We start from the raw sequence: 17,380 nt of genomic DNA on the forward strand, positions 1-17,380 counted from the left end.
GTTCCACAGGGATGCTGGTCCATGTTGACTCTACAAGGTGTTGAAAGCGTTCCACAGGGATGCTGGACCCATGTTGAATCTACAAGGTGTTGAAAGCGTTCCACAGGGATGCTGGACCTATGTTGACTCTACAAGGTGTTGAAAGTGTTCCACAGGGATGCTGGTCCATGTTGACTCTACAAGGTGTTGAAAGCGTTCCACAGGGATGCTGGACCCATGTTGACTCTACAAGGTGTTGAAAGCGTTCCACAGGGATGCTGGACCCATGTTGACTCTACAAGGTGTTGAAAGCGTTCCACAGGGATGCTGGTCCATGTTGACTCTACAAGGTGTTGAAAGCGTTCCACAGGGATGCTGGACCCATGTTGACTCTACAAGGTGTTGAAAGCGTTCCACAGGGATGCTGGTCCATGTTGACTCTACAAGGTGTTGAAAGCGTTCCACAGGGATGCTGGACCCATGTTGAATCTACAAGGTGTTGAAAGCGTTCCACAGGGATGCTGGACCCATGTTGACTCTACAAGGTGTTGAAAGTGTTCCACAGGGATGCTGGTCCATGTTGACTCTACAAGGTGTTGAAAGCGTTCCACAGGGATGCTGGACCCATGTTGACTCTACAAGGTGTTGAAAGCGTTCCACAGGGATGCTGGACCCATGTTGACTCTACAAGGTGTTGAAAGCGTTCCACAGGGATGCTGGTCCATGTTGACTCTACAAGGTGTTGAAAGCGTTCCACAGGGATGCTGGACCCATGTTGACGCTACAAGGTGTTGAAAGCGTTCCACAGGGATGCTGGTCCATGTTGACTCTACAAGGTGTTGAAAGCGTTCCACAGGGATGCTGGACCCATGTTGACTCCAACGCTTCCCACAGTTGTGTCAAGTTGGCTGGATGTCCTTTGGGTGGTGGACCATTCTTGATACACACGGGAAAACTGATGAGCATGGAAAAACCCAGCAGCGTTGCAGTTCTTGACACACTCAAACCGGTGTGCTTGGCACCTACCCCGTGCAAAGGCACAAAAATAAAAATGTGTCATCCCAATAATTCACCCTCTGAATGACACAGATACACACAGATCCATGTTCCCCAATGCTGAAAGAGGGGCCTGAGTGTCAAACCTTTGGAAGTGGGTTCTGGTCATCTTTAATAGCTGATTCTAAGATTTGTAATTGATCATATATGTTTGGGCTGTTTTTTCTTTTTTTTATAGAGCTGAAAATACTTGAAGTGGTTTATCCATACATCTCCATTTTGGATAGGTAACTCTTCGTGTTGTTGTAGGTTTAGTGTGTTTAGTGTTTCCCAGAAGTGCTTAGATTCTGTGGATTCTTCAATCACAATGAGCTGTTTTCTGACGAACTGGTTTTTTCTTTGTGCATTTCTGTATCGGTTTAGTTATTCACCATAGTGAAAGTGAGTCTTTCTTAAACGGACCTCTCACTAAACGAATCCCTATCTTCCCTGATATATTGAGCTGGGTTGGGGGCTTGGATTAAGCGAGGGGATTAGGTGACACTGGGAAATCTCATTATAGTCCCATCCACCTGACAATCAACTCTGACACACACAAAGCAGCTTCAACAGCGTCCTCGTCTTGATCTAATTTTTGTTCCTGTTTGTGTTTCCAGGGAAGAGGTTAACAAGGCATACAGGAAGCTGGCTGTGCTGCTCCATCCGGATAAGTGCGTTGCCCCGGGCAGCGAGGATGCTTTCAAGGCCGTGGTGAATGCTCGCACCTCCCTGCTCAAGAACATCAAGTAGACGCCAGCTAGGGACTGCTCACCCTGACCCCTAACCCCTCGCCATGTTTCCTCGTCTAATACCACCTCACCTTCAGAACATCATCAGCTTCTCTACCCCCTCCCAAACCCCAAAACCAACCCTTCCCCCTTCTCTGCTCTCCACCCCCCCCCCCTCCTCTCACACCAGATGCCATGACATTTTGCTACAACAGAGTTTTATAAAGTCACTACTGATGATGTGCCACAGCAAATCAGTCTCTCTGTACGGATCAATCTATCAATGCTTTACACAGTAGTCTTTCACACACTTGAGAGAGAAGTCACTGGAAGACTGGGTGTGTCATCTGCTTGGTCAGTTGTGTTTTCTCTGGTCCAGAGCCTTCAAGCGGCTTGTTGACCTCTCCTGTTTTAAGGAAGGCTCAGCATCAGCAAGCCACACGTATCGCCCTGGACAAGAGCTATATATGTGTACACGTAACGCCCTGGACAAGAGCTATATATGTGTAAACATGAATGGTTGGTTGTCGTAAGGGGTGGTTGTCAGAAGGGGTGGTTGTCAGAAGGGGTGGTTGTCGTAAGGGGTGGTTGTCGTAAGGGGTGGTTGTCGTAAGGGGTGGTTGTCGTAAGGGGTGGTTGTCGTAAAGGGGTGGTTGTCAGAAGGTGGGTAATGTGTCTGGGTTGATGCTTGTGATCTAATGATCTTACTGGGGGTCTCTGACTCTCTGGGCAAGCTGATCCCGTAGACATGAACGAGTACGTACTTATATCCATACTTAACCAGTGTCATACATCCCTACTATGCCCTCTGAACATGCTTACCCCAGCCAGCCCCATACAGTAGACCTTGTTGGGGTTCATTCCTTGTTAATCATTGGCTCATTGGTGAAATTAGCATTCAGACAATATCTTTAAGTAAATAATTTATTAATGCAATTTCAGACAGGAAGTTGACAACGGGAACATGGCACCCATGTTTCCGAGTAAGTTCTGCAAAATAGAAAAGGTGCCAAGTTGCTTTTATCATGCTTGTAGTCAACCCCCTGTGATGTAACTGCCTACGTCATTACCTTCTACTCATGAGACCAAAACCATGCCCACACAGCTATATAAACAAGAGTTGTAGTGTTATCTAAAAGCTTAGCAGTAAATGTCCAAGTTGATTTATAGTGGAATGTCTAACTCGTCTCTTACATCTCTTACACAACCCTGCAGAGTTCTGTCTCAGTCACACATCTCTCAGACCGTTTCTTTATAAGAGGCAGAGACTAAAAACGACTGGAACAATATTAAACCTCTGTAATGAATATATATTGTTAATCTGTAGTCTAGGACCCTATAAATGTAAGGAGGGAGGAGTCTTATAGCCCCTCCCCTTCTATTAATAATACAACATAAGCATAATCAATTATTATAATACATCAAACATTTGGTACAGCCCCTATCATGACCCCTAGGTGAACCCCTGACAACCTCAGTGTACTGAGTGTACTGAGGGGTATGAAAACTAGCAGAGATGGGGAAACTACAACACACTAACCTCTAAGCAAGTGTCAGGGTCATACGTACAGTACCAGTCAAAAGGTGGGACACACGTACTCATTAAAGTTTTTTTTTTAAACGTAAAAAACGTAAAACGTATTAAAAAAAAAGGACTTTTCTACATCATAGAATCATATTGAAGACATCAAAACTATGAAATAATATGTGGAATCATGTAGCCAAAAAAAGTGTTAAACAAATCAAAATATATTTTCGATTTTCGATTCTTCAAAGTAGCCGACCTTTGCCTTGATGACAGCCTTGCACACTCTTGGCATTCTCTCAACCAGCTTCACCTGGAATGCTTTTCCCAACAGCCTTGAAGGAGTTCCCACATATGCTGAGCACTTGTTGGCTGCTTTTCCTTCACTCTGCGGTCCAACTCATCCTAAACCATCTCATTTGGGTTGAGGTCGGGTGATTGTGGAGGCCAGGTAATCTGATGCAGCACTCCATCACTCTCCTTCTTGGTCAAATAGCCCTTACACAGCCTGGAGGTGTGTTGCGTCATTGTCCTTTTGAAAAACAAACGATAGTTCCACTAAGCACAAACAAGATGGGATGGCGTATCACTGCAGGATACTGTGGTAGCCATGCTGGTTAAGTGTGCCTTGAATTCAAAATAAATCACTGACAGTGTCACCAGCAAAGCACCATCACACCTCCTCCTCCATGCTTCACGGTGGGAACCACACATGCGGAGATCATCCGTTCACCTACTCTGCGTCTCACAAAGACACGGCGTTCGGAACCAAAAATCGCACATTTTGACTCGTCAGACCAAAGGCCAGATGTCCACCGGTCTCATGTCCATTGCTCGTGTTTCTTGGCCCAAGCAAGTCTCTTCTACTTATTGATGTCCTATAGTAGTGGTTTCTAGCCAGTTTCATCATAGTGCTTGATGTTTTTTGCGACTGGTATTGAAGAAACTTTCAAAGTTCTTGAAATTTCCCGGATTGACATTAAAGTAATGACTGTCCTTTCTCTTTGCTTACTTGAGCTATTCTTGCCATAATATGGACTTAGTCTTTTACCAAATAGGGCTATCGTCTGTATACCGTATCAAATCAAACTTTATTTGTCACATGTGCCGAATACAACAAGTGTAGACTTTACCGTGAAAATGCTTTACTTACAAGCCCTTATTAACCAACAGTGCAGTTCAAGAAGAAAATATTTACCAAGTAGACTGAAATGTAAGGCAATAATAAAAAAAGAACACAATAAGAATAACAATAACGAGTCTATATACAGGAAGCACCGGTACCGAGTCATTTTCCCGGGGTAAAGGCTGTTGATGTAATCTGTATGAAGTGACTATGCATAGGTAACATACAAACAGCGAGTAACAGTAGTGTACAAAAGTGTGTGTGTGTGTGTGTGTGTGGGGGGGGGGGGGGGGGGTCAATGTAATTTGTCCGGTGGTGATTTAATGAATCGTTCAGCGGTCTTATGGGTAGAAGCTGTTGAGGAGCCTTTTGGTCATAGACTTGGTGCTCCGGTACCGCTTGCCGTGCGATAGCAGAGAAAACAAATATAAAATGTATTTTGATTTGTTTAACACTTTTTTGGTTACTACATGATTCCATATGTGCTATTTCATAGTTTTGATGTCTTCACTGTTATTCTATGATATATAAAATAGTAAAACCTGAAGAAAAACCCTTGAATGAGTCGGTGTGTCCAGACCTTTGACTGGTTCTGTATATCCACCATCACCCTCTACGGAACCCCAGGTCTCACTACTGTCCTCTACGGAACCCCAGGTCTCACTACTGTCCTCTACGGAACCCCAGGTCTCACTACTGTCCTCTACGGAACCCCAGGTCTCACTACTGTCCTCTACGGAACCCCAGGTCTCACTACTGTCCACTACGGAACCCCAGGTCTCACTACTGTCCACTACAGAACCCCAGGTCTCACTACTGTCCACTACAGAACCCCAGGTCTCACTACTGTCCACTACAGAACCCCAGGTCTCACTACTGTCCTCTACGGAACCCCAGGTCTCACTACTGTCCTCTACGGAACCCCAGGTCTCACTACTGTCCTCTACGGAACCCCAGGTCTCACTACTGTCCACTACGGAACCCCAGGTCTCACTACTGTCCACTACAGAACCCCAGGTCTCACTACTGTCCACTACAGAACCCCAGGTCTCACTACTGTCCACTACAGAACCCCAGGTCTCACTACTGTCCACTACAGAACCCCAGGTCTCACTACTGTCCACTACAGAACCCCAGGTCTCACTACTGTCCACTACAGAACCCCAGGTCTCACTACTGTCCACTACAGAACCCCAGGTCTCACTACTGTCCACTACAGAACCCCAGGTCTCACTACTGTCCACTACAGAACCCCAGGTCTCACTACTGTCCACTACAGAACCCCAGGTCTCACTACTGTCCACTACAGAACCCCAGGTCTCACTACTGTCCACTACAGAACCCCAGGTCTCACTACTGTCCACTACAAAACCCCAGGTATCACTACTGTCCACTACAGAACCCCAGGTCTCACTACTGTCCACTACAAAACCCCAGGTATCACTACTGTCCACTACAGAACCCCAGGTCTCACTACTGTCCACTACAGAACCCCAGGTCTCACTACTGTCCACTACAGAACCCCAGGTCTCACTACTGTCCACTACAGAACCCCAGGTCTCACTACTGTCCACTACAGAACCCCAGGTCTCACTACTGTCCACTACAGAACCCCAGGTCTCACTACTGTCCACTACAGAACCCCAGTTCTCACTACTGTCCACTACAGAACCCCAGGTCTCACTACTGTCCACTACAGAACCCCAGGTCTCACTACTGTCCACTACAGAACCCCAGGTCTCACTACTGTCCACTACAGAACCCCAGTTCTCACTACTGTCCACTACAGAACCCCAGGTCTCACTACTGTCCACTACAGAACCCCAGGTCTCACTACTGTCCACTACAGAACCCCAGGTCTCACTACTGTCCACTACAGAACCCCGGGTCTCACTACTGTCCACTACAGAACCCCAGGTCTCACTACTGTCCACTACAGAACCCCAGGTCTCACTACTGTCCACTACAGAACCCCGGGTCTCACTACTGTCCACTACAGAACCCCAGGTCTCACTACTGTCCACTACAGAACCCCAGGTCTCACTACTGTCCACTACAGAACCCCTGTTCTCACTACTAGAATCTGATTTAGTAGCGAACATTGTCGAGATGTGGCATGTATATGAAATCCATACTATTTATATACTACACCAAACCAAGCCCGTTGCCAAATCCCAGTAGTTATAGACAGTTTGTTATACCAGTCTGGATAATCAGTCATACTGGAAGATATCACAATATTCACAATATTCATCCACTGAAAGGTTTACTATATATTTTCATATTCATATATTGTTTTAGATTATGATTTTTTATTTATTTATATATATATATATATATATATATAATGAATATCATTACACCGCCTTCAAACGAGTACTGAAATGTCTCGCCGGTGACCTCATAGCTTACAGAGCACCTTACTGGTGGATAGAGCTGTGACATCAGCAGGACCAACCTCAACAGTGGTGTTTTACGTGAAGAAGAAGATGGTCATAGAAATAGAGTCTATAGAAGGGTCCTAGAGCCTCTAACCCTATTAACTTGAATGGTGGAAGCCTATTTCTATAGTTATGAGAACCTGGGACATGACAAACGTACTAGTACGTGACAAAGCATATTCAATGACTTACTCTGTTCTATTATTATTGTGTGTATATATATTTATTTTTTTGAAAGTTATACTTGAAAATGGCATGATGTAATTTACTCATCAAAGTTGTTTAACTTGTAAAAAAAAATAGTAAGATTGAGAACTTGTAAAAGTGAGTAGGTTAACTTAGTGAATGTGCTTTTTGTGATACATCCTTTTTGTTTTTATAGACACACAAGAATAAATGAAAGAATTCTATTCATTTAGTTTTTATTAAAAGGCAAGAGGTGTTTGTTTACTGTTCCCATTGTGCCAAGTGACTGACATATTAAGGTACACATCTGAAAATATAGAATCTGATTTAGGCCAAGCAGAGAGAACTGTATTTAAAGACATGCTCCGGTACTTTGGCGACTAGTAAGTTTAAAAACATTTTTTTTTTTTACCTCTCGCTTTGTGCTGGATGTGTCAATGTGCAGTTCCATACATGCAGAATTACATTACATTACATTACATTTCACCTCAATTAGACACTAAAATCCCTCGTTTGAAAGCGACTGTTTTGCAGGTTGGGCCCATTAGCAGAGAGCGAGAGAGAAGCAGAGAGAGAGAGAGGCAGAGAGAGAGAGAGAGAGAGGCAGAGAGAGAGAGAAGCAGAGAGAGGGAGGCAGAGCGAGAGAGAAGCAGAGAGAGAGACAGAGAGGGAGACAGACAGAGAGAGAAGCAGAGAGAGAGAGAGAGGCAGAGAGAGAGACAGAGAGAGGGAGAACGACAGAGAGAGAGACAGACAGACAGAGGGAGACAGACAGAGAGAGAGAGAGAGAAGCAGAGAGAGAGAGAGACAGAGAGAGAGAGAGGCAGAGAGAGAGACAGAGAGCGATGACGTGGTATATCTGCTCATATGTGATGCTATTTCGGGGACCACCTTTTGCTCGTGAGCGCTACTTTCAGAACTAGTGGCTGAAAAGTATGCAAAAGTATCTGGAGAATCTCTTTAAACACGGAGATGTAGCATGTATATGAAATCCTATTTATATTTTTATATAAACACCAGAAGAGTGAACATGTGTATACTATAGACCTGTGGAACGTGTATGTATTGAGGTATGATTGATCATGTTCTCCTTTTCGGGAAGTATTGAGACCATTGACTTTTGTTATGTTACAGCCTAGTATTCTAAAATTGATATAATTGTTTTTTTCCCCTCATCAATCTACACACAATCCCCCATAATAACAAAGCTGCACAGCTATTTTCAGGTCTCTCCAGAGATGTTCGATCGGGTTCAAGTCCAGGCTCTGGCTGGGCCACTCAATGACCTTTTTCAGAGACTTGTACCGAAGCCACTCCTGCGTTGTCTTGGCTGTGTGTTTTAGGGTCGTTGTCCTGTTGAAAGGTGAACCTTCGCCCCAGTTTGAGATCCTGATCGCTCTGGAGCAGGTTTTCATCAAGGATCTTTCTGTACTTTGCTCCGTTCATCTTTGCCTCAATCCTGACTTGTCTTCCAGTCCCTGCCACTGAAAAACATCCCACAGCATGATGCTGCCACCACCATGCTTCACCGTAGGGATGTTACCAAGTTTCCTCCAGACGTGACGCTTGGCATTCAGGTCACAGAGTTTAATCTTGGTTTCATCAGACCAGAGAATCTTGTTCCTCATGGTCTGAAAGTCCCTTAGGTGCCTTTTAGCAAACTCCAAGCGGGCTGTTGTGCCTTTTACTGAGAAGTGGCTTCCGTCTGGCCACTCTACCATAAAGGCCTGATTGGTGGAGTGCTGCAGAGATGGTTGACCTTCTCGAAGGTTCTCTCATCTCCACAGAGGAACCATAGAGCTCTGTCAGAGTGAGTATCGGGTTCTTGGTCACCTCCCTGACCAAGGCTCTTCTCCTCCCTTCTTCTTGCTCAGGTGGCCAGCTCTAGGAAGAGTTGATGGTTCCAATCTTCTTCCATTTAAGAATGATGGAGGCTACTGTGTTCTTGGGGACCTTCAATGCTGCAGACATTTTTTGGTACACTTCCCCATCTGTGCCTCGACACAGTCCTGTCTCGGAGCTCTATGGGCAATTCCTTCGACCTCATGGCTTGGTTTTTGCTCTGACATGCACTGTCAACTGTGGGACCTTTATATAGACAGGTGTGTGAGCCTTTCCGAATCATGTCCAATCAATTGAATTTACCACAGGTGGACTCCAATCGAGTTGGAGAAACGTCTCATGGATGATCAATGGAAACAGGATGCACCTGAGCTCAATTTCGAGTCATTGCGAAGGGTCTGAATACTTATGTAAATACCGTATTTCATTATTTAGTTTTTTATACATTTGCAAACATTTTTAAAAAAAACTTGTTTTCGCTTTGTCATTATGGGGTATTGTGATGTCATTATGGGGTATTGTGATGTCATTATGGGGTATTGTGATGTCATTATGGGGTATTGTGTGTAGATTGAGGATTAGTATTATTTGAATCCATTTTAGAATAAGGCTGTTACGTCACAAAATGTGTACAAAGTCAAGGGGTCTGAATACTTTCCGAATGTACTGGACAGTATGTGAATATATATGGTGATGTTTTCAATTTGATAAGAGGGTATTTATTAGACTCAATAGTAGCATGTTTTGAACCAAGACAGAGCACAGTGAGTGAGCAGTGACAACCGAGTGAGGGATCATTAGCTTTGATACCTTGTGGTAGCTAGTGGTGTTAGCTTCGATACAGTGTATTACCTTGGTTAAGTGTGTGTGTGTGTGTGTGTGTTGTGACAGTGTGTTTTACACTCCAGGCATGGCTGTGTTTGGTCTTTGGTGTGTGTGTGTGTGTGTGTGTGTGTGTGTGTGTGTGTGTGTGTGTGTGTGTGTGTGTGTGTGTGTGTGTGTGTGTGTGTGTGTGTGTGTGTGTGTGTTGTGCCGGCTTGTTTGTTTGTCATGAGAGTGAGACCATGATGCTGATAATGACTCCAGGGTTGAACCTTCCTCTCTGTTGTATCTGCAGTCTATCCACGAGGTTTGATAATGACTCCAGGGTTGAACCTTCCTCTGTGTATCTGCAGTCTATCCACTAGGTTTGATAATGACTCCAGGGTTGAACCTTCCTCTCTGTGTATCTGCAGTCTATCCACGAGGTTTGATAATGACTCCAGGGTTGAACCTTCCTCTCTGTTGTATCTGCAGTCTATCCACTAGGTTTGATAATGACTCCAGGGTTGAACCTTCCTCTCTGTTGTATCTGCAGTCTATCCACTAGGTTTGATAATGACTCCAGGGTTGAACCGTCCTCTCTGTTGTATCTGCAGTCTATCCACGAGGTTTGATAATGACTCCAGGGTTGAACCGTCCTCTCTGTTGTATCTGCAGTCTATCCACTAGGTTTGATAATGACTCCAGGGTTGAACCGTCCTCTCTGTTGTATCTGCAGTCTATCCACGAGGTTTGATAATGACTCCAGGGTTGAACCTTCCTCTCTGTTGTATCTGCAGTCTATCCACGAGGTTTGATAATGACTCCAGGGTTGAACCTTCCTCTCTGTTGTATCTGCAGTCTATCCACTAGGTTTGATAATGACTCCAGGGTTGAACCGTCCTCTCTGTTGTATCTGCAGTCTATCCACGAGGTTTGATAATGACTCCAGGGTTGAACCTTCCTCTCTGTTGTATCTGCAGTCTATCCACGAGGTTTGATAATGACTCCAGGGTTGAACTTTCCTCTCTGTTGTATCTGCAGTCTATCCACGAGGTTTGATAATGACTCCAGGGTTGAACCTTCCTCTCTGTGTATCTGCAGTCTATCCACTAGGTTTGATAATGACTCCAGGGTTGAACCTTCCTCTCTGTGTATCTGCAGTCTATCCACGAGGTTTGATAATGACTCCAGGGTTGAACCTTCCTCTCTGTGTATCTGCAGTCTATCCACTAGGTTTGATAATGTGCTGCATGTTGCTGTTGTGACTGTTTTCTTTTGTTTAATAAACAAGAAGAAGGAAAAACCCATCTGCTTTGGTCTCTGATCAATGTGTCACGGGCTGTTTACCAAATCTACTGTTTGTGTTAGAGGCTGGCCTCTTGGGGACAGGATGTGATTGCTCTAAAACACAGATTGATTTGGTGTTCAGTAATAAACCAGAGAGAGTGACTAAATCATTCAATATGGTTACTGGGCTGTCTGATCATAATCTGACACTTATAGCCAGAAAGCTGTCTAAAGAGCAGGTTTAACCTCTCTACTGTTAGAAAGACGGATCAACTAAGAATACCTAAGAGTGAATTAAACTATTTTGAAAACGCAACTAAGGGAATTAACTGAATGATCTCTTGTCCTATACAGACGTGGAAGCTGATAGTCAGGTGTTTCTATCCACAATCCAGACTACAATAAATGGTTTCCTAAAGAAAATCAAATCCAAACCTGGCCAAAAGAGCACTCTTCTTTGGCTAAATGAAGAAATCTGGAAATGATGAAACAACGAGATTAAGCTCTAAAAATAGCCCTAAAATCCAAATTAGAGCATGACGTAGGTTTACCATGTTGAGAAATAAGGTTATGAAAGAAATCCGACAGGCATAATTGGTGAAGCAAAGTGAAATTCTAAACTGATCTGGGAGAATCTAAAAAAGTGAACAGGGAAAGACCATAGTAACACTGCAAAAAGACTAGAAATCATGGTGAATAACAATCTAACACAGGATGCAGTCGAAATAGCAATAGCCTTCAATTCCTACTTTATTGACTCTGTCAGGGTACTGACACAGAACCCCTCCACTCGGGAGACCCTGCTGTCATGAGTAACTACAGGCTCAGGTTGTTGAAAAGTGTACAGCAGAACAACTGATTGCCCACCTCAACAACAGCCCCTTCACATTACACTCCATGCAGTTTGGCTTCAGAGCGAAACACTCCACAGAAACGGCCAACTGCTTTCTTCTGGAAAATGAGAAGTCCAAGATGGACAAAGGTGGCGTTGTTGGGGCTGTGTTTCTGGACCTAAGGAAGGCTTTTGATACTGTTAACCATGAGATCCTCAGCACAAAATTGTTGAAGTTCAACTTTTCCCCCGATGCCTTGAGATGGATGAAATCATACCTTGAAGGCAGAACTCTGTGTGTCAGAGTGAGCAATGAGCTATCGCCCACTCTTAGCTATGATGTGGGTGTGCTCCAAGGGTCAATACTGGGGCCCCTCCTGTTCAGCCTGTACATTTATGATCTGCCTTCTGTCTGAACTGGGTCTGAAGTTCAAATGTATGCAGATGATACAGTGATATATGTGCATGCAAAGAGCAAACAACAAGCTGCACAAGAACTCACTACTGTAATGGTCCAGGTTACAAAGTGGCTCTGTGACTCGTGTTTGCATCTCAATGTGAAAAAAACAGTTGGCATGTTCTTCACAAAGAGGGCAACAGATGCTACTAAACCAGATGTCTGTGTGTCAGGGGAGAAGCTCCAGGTGGTATCTGATTGTAAGTACCTTGGCATCATACTTGATTCCAACCTCTCTTTTAAAAAGCATGTGAAAAAGGTAATTCAGATAACCAAATTCAACCTAGCTAATTTCCGATTTATACGAAATTGTTTGACTACAGAGGTAGCAAAACTGTACTTCAAATCTATGATACTCCCCCACTTAACATACTGCTTGACTAGTTGGGCCCAAGCTTGCTGTACAACATTACAACCTATTCAGTCTGTCTACAAACAGGCTCTCAAAGTGCTTGATAGGAAGCCCAATAGCCATCATCACTGTTACATCCTCAGAAAGCATGAGCTCCTGAGTTGGGAAAATCTTGTGCAATACACCGACGCATGTCTTGTATTCAAGATCCTCAATGGCCTGGCTCCCCCTCCACTCAGTATTTTTGTTAAACAGAAAACCCAAACATATGGCAGCAGATCCACAAGGTCTGCCATGAGAGGTGACTGTATAGTTCCCCTAAGGAAAAGCACCTTTAGTAAATCTGCTTTCTCTGTGAGAGCTTCCCATGTCTGGAATACACTGCCATCAGACACATATAACTGCACCACATATCACACTTTCACAAAATGCTTGAAGACATGGCTAAAGGTCAATCAGATTTGTGAACATAATCCCTAGCTGTGTGTTGCCACTCCATGTTGTCTGTTGTCTGTAGCTTGTGAGGTGTGGAAACACTTTGTTGCTTTTATGAATTTTGTCTTGCTGCTTTTTGTCCTATGTTGCTCTGTCTGTATGCTACGTCTTGCTTGTCCTATGTTGCTCTGTCTGTATGCTATGTCTTGCTTGTCCTATGTTGCTCTGTCTGTATGCTATGTCTTGCTTGTTCTATGTTGCTCTGTCTGTATGCTATGTCTTGCTTGTCCTATGTTGCTCTGTCTGTATGCTATGTCTTGCTTGCCCTATGTTGCTCTGTCTGTATGCTATGTCTTGCTTGTCCTATGTTGTTCTGTCTGTATGCTATGTCTTGCTTGTCCTATGTTGCTCTGTCTGTATGCTATGTCTTGCTTGTCCTATGTTGCTCTGTCTGTATGCTATGTCTTGCTTGCCCTATGTTGCTCTGTCTGTATGCTACGTTTTGCTCTGTGTGTGCTCGCTGCTCAAGGTAACTGAGAATATGGCCACTTTGAGGATAACACAGAGTAACATGTGGAATTGGGGAAGTTAAGTATTGAGATAAACTTTTGTTTATTGACCAAATACTTATTTTCCACCATAATTTGCAAATAAATTAATAAAAAATCCTACAATGTGATTTTCTGGATTTGTTTTCTCATTTTGTCTGTCATCAAATCAAATCAAATCAAATGTATTTATATAGCCCTTCGTACATCAGCTGATATCTCAAAGTGCTGTACAGAAACCCAGCCTAAAACCCCAAACAGCAAGCAATGCAGGTGTAGAAGCACCTGTCATAGTTGAAGTGTACCTATGATGAAAATGACAGGCCTCTCTCATCTTTTTAAGTGGGAGAACTTGCACAATTGGTGGCTGACTAAAAACTTTTTTGCCCCACTGTATATATATATATAATAAGGCAGAGTCAGGCGCAGGACACAGGTATGAGTAATAATCAGAGAATTTACAAAAAAATCAAGCAATGTTCCAACAAGGAAAAACACTAATATCCACAAAATAACGAAACCACATGACAACGACAATCACGCACAAAACAGAAAGGGAAACCAGGGGGTTAAATAAGGAACATTGATTATGGAATGGAAACCGGGTGTGTATAATGAAGACAAAACAAAGCGAAACATAGATCGGTGGTGACCGCCGAACGCCGCCCGGAAAGCCGGTGACGTCGACGACCGCCCTGAAAAAGGAGAGGGACCAACTTCGGCGGAAGTCGAAGACGTGACACAAGTTGTCTGTTCTGACAAATTGAATTGTCATCTCTGACTCTCACTCTCTTTTGGCATATGACTCATTCATTCATTCATTCATTCATTCATCTATTTGAAAGAATACATCATGTCTTAATCTTAGCATTGGCATCTCTCTCCCCTGTGTTTTCCATACTTCTAGCTGTCTCACACCCCTCATGCCAAAAGCCTAGCTCTTTTTTAGTGTCAGTGAATGTTTATTAAGAAGGTGTCTGGTCTGAAACACCAAAAGAAAAACAGGACGGGAGGTCAGTGACAGACAGCCACATCATGAGTACACTACTCACCATGCGTGACCACAAGGCTGATCGATAATCAATAACATGCTATCATGTGTGTGTCTTATGTCATCTCCCGCCTCACATCTCGTGTGACACATGATTTTACTGTGTGTTATCCTCATATTCAGTCTGAAGCGGGACTTTTTAAAATCTATTTATGCTTATATCAACACAAGAGTTGGGTTCTAGTCACATACAGACGTATAACGGAACCAGGGACGCATGGAGTTCAACTTTAAAAGGTCTAGAGAGTATGGAGTTCAACTTTAAAAGGTCTAGAGATTATGGAGTTCAACTTTAAAAGGTCTAGAGAGTATGGAGTTCAACTTTAAAAGGTCTAGAGATTATGGAGTTCAACTTTAAAAGGTCTAGAGAGTATGGAGTTCAACTTTAAAAGGTCTAGAGAGTATGGAGTTCAACTTTTAAAAGGTCTAGAAAGTATGGAGTTCAACTTTAAAAGGTCTACAGAGTATGGAGTTCAACTTTTAAAAGGTCTAGAGAGTATGGAGTTCAACTCTTAAAAGGTCTAGAGAGTATGGAGTTCAACTCTTAAAAGGTCTAGAGAGTATGGAGTTCAACTTTAAAAGGTTGAGAGAGAGAAAGACAAAAGGAGACGGAGAGAGAGTCACAGGGTGACTGAATGAACATAATAGATAACGTAGCAGTCTTCACTGACAACAGTAGAGTGCGCAAACCACTAGCCTAAACATGTCGTACCTGACCTACGGAGAGCAGACTAACAGAAATAAACTGACTCATCACAACATGAGCGGAGATGAACTTGTTTTCAAAGGTAAGATTCACAACTTTTCTTTCCAAGTCAACTTGATCAATAGTTGTTCAATAAGGCACTTATAACAGTGATTCATTCTGGTAGGCTAACGCTTTATTCAGACTTAAAGATCTATACATTTGATATTTCTGCATTTGAAATGTATTGGTTAAACAAAGGCATAACACGATGGAACATTTGTTCTTCGATCTCAGTAGCTTTATCCGTAATTAATCGCCATGAGAACATTTAGCCTGTTCAGAGTATGTATTTGGAAATATATATTTCACATATGTGTACACGTATAACATGATATACAATATATATATATGTTATCTCTCCAGATAACAGAGAAACATGCTGATCCAGAGATGACACTGCTGACATACCTCAGGAGAAAGTGTATCCTGAAACCTCTCACACACAGCCCCGGGAGGTAGGCGTGCTGAGGGTGCTGATTTAATACCATAGTCACAGGAAGTAGGGGTGTTGAGGGTCCTGATTTAATACCATAGTCACAGGAAGTAGGGTGTTGAGGGGTGATGATTTAATACCATAGCCACAGGAAGTAGGGGTGTTGAGGGTGCTGATTTAAAACCATAGCCACAGGAAGTAGGAGTGGTGAGGGTGCTGATTTAATACCAAGCCACAGGAAGTAGGGGTGGTGAGGGTGCTGATTTAATACCATAGCACCAGGAAGTAGGGGTGGTGAGGGTGCTGATTTAATACCATAGCCACAGGAAGTAGGGGTGGTGAGGGTGCTGATTTAATACCATAGCCACAGGAAGTAGGGGTGTTGAGGGTGCTGATTTAATACCATGGCCACAGGAAGTAGGTGCTGAGGGTGCTAGATAGATATGATCTCTCTAGCTGGTCTACAGATAGATATGACCTCTCTAGCTGGTTTACAGATAGATATGACCTTTCTAGCTGGTCTACAGATAGATATGACTTTTCTAGCTGGTCTACAGATAGATATGACCTCTCTAGCTGGTTTACAGATAGATATGACCTCTCTAGCTGGTTTACAGATAGATATGACCTTTCTAGCTGGTCTACAGATAGATATGACTTTTCTAGCTGGTCTACAGATAGATATGACCTCTCTAGCTGGTTTACAGATAGATATGACCTCTCTAGCTGGTCTACAGATAGATATAACCTCTCTAGCTGGTTTACAGATAGATATGACCTCTCTAGCTGGTCTACAGATAGATATGACCTCTCTAGCTGGTGTGCAGTGCTGGTCTGCAGGACTGGAGAGAGAATGGTGACTTAATGAATGACTGTTATGTCAATGACAGTTTTGAGCCAGGTAATGTTGTACTGTTGTTGTCCCCACAGGGAACCTGTGTCGCTGTACTGGTTACGGACCAATTCTGGAGGGGTACAAGACGTTCACCAAAGTAAGACCACACAACCACACCCTGAGTGTCACGCAGCCTCCTGAGGATGAGTAAGGATCATCGCCTTCCTCCTGCTTTCACTTCCAGTATTTATTCTCCATTCTGTGGTGTGTGTGTGTGTGTGTGTGTGTGTGTGTGTGTGTGTGTGTGTGTGTGTGTGTGTGTGTGTGTGTGTGTGTGTGTGTGTGTGTGTGTGTGTGTGTGTGTGTGTGTGTGTGTGTGTGTGTGTGTGTGTGTGTGTGTGTATGTGTGTGTGTGTGTGTGTGTGTGGTGGAAAAGGGAAGATAAACGGCTGCTGCATGACCAACAGAGTAGAGACCAAAGGGTACACTGACGAGAGTGTCAACGTAAGTATTCTCATTCAATAGAGAATTATATAGCCCTTCGTACATCAGCTGATATCTCAAAGTGCTGTACAGAAACCCAGCCTAAAACCCATAAACAGCAAGCAATACAGGTGTAGAAGCACGGTGGCTAGGAAAAACTCCCTAGAAAAGCCAAAACCTAGGAAGAAACCTAGAGAGGAACCAGGCTATGTGGGGTGGCCAGTCCTCTTCTGGCTGTGCCGGGTGGAGATTA

At 43.7% G+C, this 17,380-nt stretch overlaps 2 protein-coding genes and 1 long non-coding RNA gene across 5 annotated transcripts in view; all 3 read left to right on the forward strand.

The window, feature by feature from the left end:
• LOC109881189 (DnaJ (Hsp40) homolog, subfamily C, member 27) overlaps positions 1–7,666 on the forward strand; it is a 22,944-nt gene extending 15,278 nt beyond the window's left edge. Inside the window, exons 7-8 of one of the 3 annotated variants that reach the window (XR_004210677.1) lie at positions 1,632–5,020; positions 5,051–5,485. Coding sequence is in view for 1 of the 3 variants with exons in the window: in XM_020473343.2 (XP_020328932.2) it covers positions 1,632–1,764 (133 nt within the window). In the remaining 2 variants the exon portion in view is untranslated. Of the gene's footprint in view, positions 1–1,631 lie in introns of all 3 variants that reach the window. The other 2 variants (XR_004210678.1, XM_020473343.2) reach the window with 2 other exon arrangements.
• Positions 7,667–15,286: 7,620 nt separating this feature from the next.
• On the forward strand, positions 15,287–16,936 carry LOC116374722 (uncharacterized). Its single transcript, XR_004210679.1, has 3 exons — positions 15,287–15,416; positions 15,740–15,831; positions 16,740–16,936. It is a non-coding gene; the product is annotated as an uncharacterized LOC116374722 (long non-coding RNA).
• Positions 16,937–17,077: 141 nt separating this feature from the next.
• Positions 17,078–17,380, forward strand: part of xdh (xanthine dehydrogenase) — a gene marked incomplete in the record, with an annotated part of 66,860 nt that continues 66,557 nt past the window's right edge. Inside the window, 1 exon segment of the mRNA XM_031829284.1 lies at positions 17,078–17,148.

The sequence above is a fragment of the Oncorhynchus kisutch genome, linkage group LG7 (genome assembly GCF_002021735.2).
Source record: "Oncorhynchus kisutch isolate 150728-3 linkage group LG7, Okis_V2, whole genome shotgun sequence".
NCBI classification, from domain to species: domain Eukaryota; kingdom Metazoa; phylum Chordata; class Actinopteri; order Salmoniformes; family Salmonidae; genus Oncorhynchus; species Oncorhynchus kisutch.